We start from the raw sequence: 5,276 nt of genomic DNA, 5'->3' as shown, positions 1-5,276 counted from the left end.
GAAATATCTCATGAGCTGCGTTTTGGGTAATTTATGAACAGGCCTAGTTGAAATGAAAGTATCTCGTCCTTGAGTTCAGTCACTAAAAATTAGTATTAGGCAATGGCTGGTGATTCCTCTTTGAATAATATATTTTATCAACTGATTTCTCTTGTGTCTGTGCGCAAAAATGTAAGAAAGTGCGCTGTTCTCTGTAGGCCCGTCACACAATAAATCACACACCCAAATACGCTCTTTCAGTTTAAAAACAATCATTCTGGAGGATGCTGATGAGACCCGAGCTGAAAACGTCTGACTCGACCCCCGGGCCAATATACAGCACGCCAGGGGGCAAGAGAGGCCTTTTTACCGGCCTCTTCCTGAGTCCCAGGACGGTATTCAAATCGCCGAGAGGGGCGGGACTTCACCTGCGTTTTTAAAGACTGGACGTCAAACTTTGACTGTACTTGCCCCTCAAACACTGATACACACTCACCCAGGCGACGGTTCAACGGCAGCGTCCACGGGACTTCATGCGGATATATAGCCAGCGGTTCTTAGAGAGTGTAGTCAACATCTACCTTGGATAAACAGGTTAAGGTGTTGCTCTTGATTATGAAACAATGGATGATTGATAAATCGAAGAGAAAATATTGACATTACGTTCTCGGGACCTCATCATCTCAAGAGGAAGAATTCTGTTTTTATTTTATTTTATTTTTTGTTGATTTGTTTTCAGCTCAGAGCATTTGACGTCAGGGGAACGACTTTCGATCACTTGGATTTTTCGTGAAGTTAGAGCAAAGACTCGCATTCTGTCAACTTGATCAAGGATTTGTTTTCGTTTTTACATTTTCGTCGAATCGACCTTTTTACCTGGAGCAGTTATATTGGGGATGTTGAGCTCAGTGAAGATGGAATCCCACGATCTACCAGAGTGGAATGCTTTCTACAGCGAAGCCAGCGAGGTAAAACCACATCTCAGACAACATATTCCTAATATAGGCCTCTGTTTTTAAAACCCTGCTCGCTTTATGAAATCAACTTAGGCCTATTTGAATTAATTTTGTTTGTGGACTATCGGGCCTGAATCACAGTTGTCCATTTTTATTTATAGTTTCGAAAGTGGGCAAATTAAAACAGAATAGACAGGATTCTCGATTTTATGGTATGGTATATGCGCCAATAAAAGTTGTAGTAGTATATTCGCTTAACCTTGTGTTTTTAGTAGCCTAGCTGTGGTTCATGCATATTTTGAGAATATACATTATCGCGGTTAATTGCAATACAAATAGAATTAGTCTTTATATATATATAGCCTATATATATCAGGCTAGCCTAAATATTGTATTATTCCAGGTTTTGCGATACAAAACAATCCCTACCAATTACATCTCTAGAAACGGATCGCTCAGTTTAGTCAAACCGTTTAGCATTCGGAACGGTGAGGTAATTCAATTAGGCATACATTTAATTTAATCAATAGCACTAGATATTTCAAAGTGAAGGTGTCAAACATCCTTGATCAAATTAAAACGAAATTAATGATTATTCAATAGATACAATTTAGACAGGCTATGTGATATTTAAATAAATTGCTTAGTTAATTATGTTCTAATGTTTTTTTTCGTGTGAGAATGTTGGGTAGATTTAATTCGGAGTAATCAAGCGTTTTTGTTGCGGAAAAAGAACTATAGTGAATGAAATGGAACGCACCCATGACGCGCATTTTACGCATTCTCAGGTTAACAGCCCTGTGTGAAATCCATGTCCTGTTCGTCTCGCACGAATAGAAGCATTGTGCATTGATAGTCCCATTTCGTCAAGAGCCTGTGAAGAAAAGTCAAAAGTCTTTACGTCGTATTTCAATATTGTGACAACGAAACAGAAACACATTTATGTGGGAATGTGGCACTTGCGTCATATTTCTCCTGTCTGAAACAAAGCTTATGCGTGAGTTCTTTGTGTTTTTGTCTTCCAGATGTATTCCTCTCCCAGCGTGATGAACTCCAGCCTGGGCTCCATGGGGGCCATCAATGGCTACATCAACCTGAACCCAACTGGGTCTCCTGCCACCATGAACATGGGGGGCTACCCCGGCGCTGGGGGTCTCAATGGCAGCTCTCTGGCCTCTATGGCAGGGGGGGGCAATCACATGAGCCTGTCCCCCGTCACCACCTCCCTGAACGCAGGGTCCCTGAGCCAGCTGGGCTCCCCGGTGCCCTCCCTGGGCTCGCTCTCCCACTACCAGAACATGGGGCAGCCCATGGGGCAGCTGGGGTACCCGTCCCCCACGTCCATGAGCCGGTCTGGGGTCAAGGAGGTGCCAAAGCCCTACCGGCGCTCCCTGACCCACGCCAAGCCCCCCTACTCATACATCTCCCTCATCACCATGGCCATCCAGCAGTCCGGCAGCAAGATGCTCACGCTCAACGAGATCTACCAGTGGATCATGGACTTGTTCCCTTACTACCGGGAGAACCAGCAGCGCTGGCAGAACTCCATACGCCACTCGCTGTCCTTCAACGACTGCTTCGTCAAGGTGGCCCGCTCGCCCGACAAGCCCGGGAAGGGCTCGTACTGGGCGCTGCACCCCAACTCCGGCAACATGTTTGAGAACGGCTGCTACCTGCGCCGGCAGAAGCGCTTCAAGATCGAGGAGAAGTCGGCGAAGAAGGGGTCCGGGAAGAACCAGGAGGGGGGGTCCGGGAAGGGGGGTCCGGGAGAGGGCCTGATGGAGGAGCACAGCCCCACGGGGGGCTCAGAGGGCGCCGACTCCGCCCACTCCGACAACTCCCACCCGGGGTCCTCCTCGGACGACCAATCGCAGCAGAGGAGCATGGTCCCACTGGACTGCCCCCCTCCCCCGCCGTCTCACATCCACAGCCCCACCCTGTCCCTCCCCCCCTCCTCCTCCACCTCCTCCATGGTCTCCTCCTCCGCCCCGCTTCTCCACTCCCAGTCTCTGGGGGGCAGCACCCACCTCCTGGGTAGCCCCATGCATCACCAGCAGCACCTGGACCTGCACGGCGACCCCCTCAAGTCCCTGGACCCCCACTACAACTTCAACCACCCCTTCTCCATCACCAACCTCATGTCCAACGAGCAGAAGATGGACCTCAAGTCCTACCAGGACCAGGTGATGGCCTACAACGGCTACGCCAGCGGCTCGCCCGTGGCCGCCAAGCAGATCTACGACAGCGCCGGGCCCTCCGGCCTCGACACCGGAGCCTACTACCAGACCCTCTACAGCCGCTCAGTCCTCAACGCATCCTAACCTGGAGGAGCACCAAGACCCCCCCCCCCCCTCCTCTCCTCCTGGCCCCCATCTAGCCCCCTCTGGCCTCAATGGCCCCCAGCCAAGCCCTACAGACTCAGAGTCTCAAGCCCCGACAAGGACCTCCAACAGCCTTGAAAAACACGCACCACATCTAAAATGGCCGCCGCTCCAGACCAGGGCAGAGCCAGAGGGAGCAGAGACCGTGGGGCAGAGCTGGACACGTAGGTCGGACAGCAGGAGAAGCCGTAGTTACATGGACTGAAGGAGATGAAGGTAAAACAGCCCCAATACTGGATACACAGTAGATTATTTAATAACGAAGAGACACCTGTTCATCTGAAGGCCATAGAACTATAGCAAGTCCACATCACATCAGGTCTTTGCTAATCTTAGTAGTCATCCTCAATGTGGATTCAGTAAAAAAGGGTGAATCAAGGAAAGTTGGGTTGTACAAATTGTAAATAGGAGGAGTGAGGGAAGTGAGATATGCATTTATTTATGAAGGGATTAAATTTAATATATCTTGTACAGTGCTACGTTGACACGTTACAGAAAAATGTGACATTTAAATAGATTGAGAGATTGTAGGAGAGAAGAAGAGAGAGAGAGGAGAGGGGGGGAGAGAGAGGGATAGAGAGAGGAGCTTCAGGTTACTGCATCACAGGGAAATCTTATATTTTTTGTTGTTTTGTGTTACAACTTTGTTTTTCATTCCTACTTTTGATATGTTTATCTCTGTCAAATGCAAAATATCCATACTACTCAAATGTAGCTGCCATGGGTCCTTTTATAAAATGGTGGGAAAGCTGTTTTTACTAATATGAAGAAAGCCATTTTGATTTTATCAGGATTCCATTTTAAGGAAAAAAAAATAAAAATAAAAATGAGAGTTGTGAAACTGTGGTAAACGGTGTTTCAGGTCTGCTTGTTTTCAAACTTGTAGCTTTCTTTGTCAGAGGGCCCTACTTCTTCTTACCCCACCATAAGAGAGCCAGTTTCCTTGATCTTAAGAGCATCTAGTCCCTCTGGTCAAGCCTTATCACTGAGGATAGCGCAGGTGAGATCCCGGAGCGCAGCTGTATCAGTTACTTAGGAGTTGAGTGGAGATGCACTACTGGATCATTTACATACAGTACTTTGCACTAGAGTTCCCTCTGTTTTGCACAGCTAGGGTGGCCCAGATAGTGTGTGTTACAACAATACCTTCTCATGACCCAACCTTTACTACAGCTAATCGTAAACCAGAATTAGACCACTGACAACCATGTCAGAGCAATAGGGAGGTTGGTGTGTGGCAGGCCTTGGATACTAAGAGGTGTCATTTCAATATGTCTGATCGAGAGGGAGAAATATTAACTGACATTTCACTGAAGGAACGTTTTTCCCACACAAAAAAAAGATATACAGAAGTTATGAATTTCAGGTCAGAAATGCTGTTAATATGTCTTGTATTTTAGTTTTTAAAAAGACGTGTTTATTTAAACTGTGTTGCTTTTCGAACTTGGAAAAGTGTGTTAATATATATATATATATATATTGTGTACGGTTGTTCTTGTTTATGGTTTGAATGTTGTGATTTGAATGATTATTGTTTTTTCTTATTAAAAAGTTAATATCTGGGGACAAATTGTATTTTTGTTTTTTCCTTCAAAGAAAGTTAGCAAACAAACATATAACCTTGTGATTGACTTGTCCCTGGATCGAACCAAACCATGGTCCTGCATGCTACACACTCATGAAATTCAACCAGCTACAGTGCCGTTAGACCAAGAGGACATCGTCATTGTTTGAGGTTGACATCCTGTCTTGTAGGTCTCAGTCAGGACTTCCAAACCACCTCCACTTCACAAGGGGCAATGTAAGGAATTGTTTTGACATAACAATGAATTTAACAAATAAATATTTAGTCTTTTCTTTATTTATAGAGTGTATTTATATTAAGGTCATATAGTGCCTTCAGACCAAGTTGACACAATTTGACACATTCTGTGAACTTGCTCCAAACCACCTCCATTAC

At 45.9% G+C, this 5,276-nt stretch overlaps 1 protein-coding gene across 1 annotated transcript; it reads left to right on the top strand.

Annotated features, from left to right (window-relative positions):
• Positions 1-461: 461 nt before the first annotated feature.
• Positions 462-4,874, top strand: foxa3 (forkhead box A3). Its single transcript, XM_084448761.1, has 2 exons — positions 462-947; positions 1,961-4,874. Exons 1-2 carry the CDS (start codon positions 876-878, stop codon positions 3,254-3,256), a joined length of 1,368 nt encoding a protein of 455 aa, XP_084304887.1. The 5' UTR covers positions 462-875; the 3' UTR covers positions 3,257-4,874.
• Positions 4,875-5,276: the final 402 nt, after the last annotated feature.

The sequence above is a fragment of the Borostomias antarcticus genome, assembly GCF_949987555.1.
Source record: "Borostomias antarcticus genome assembly, chromosome: 1".
Lineage (NCBI taxonomy): Eukaryota > Metazoa > Chordata > Actinopteri > Stomiiformes > Stomiidae > Borostomias > Borostomias antarcticus.
Note: the sequence above shows the minus strand (reverse complement) of the source record. Positions and strands in the feature narration are given on the sequence as shown.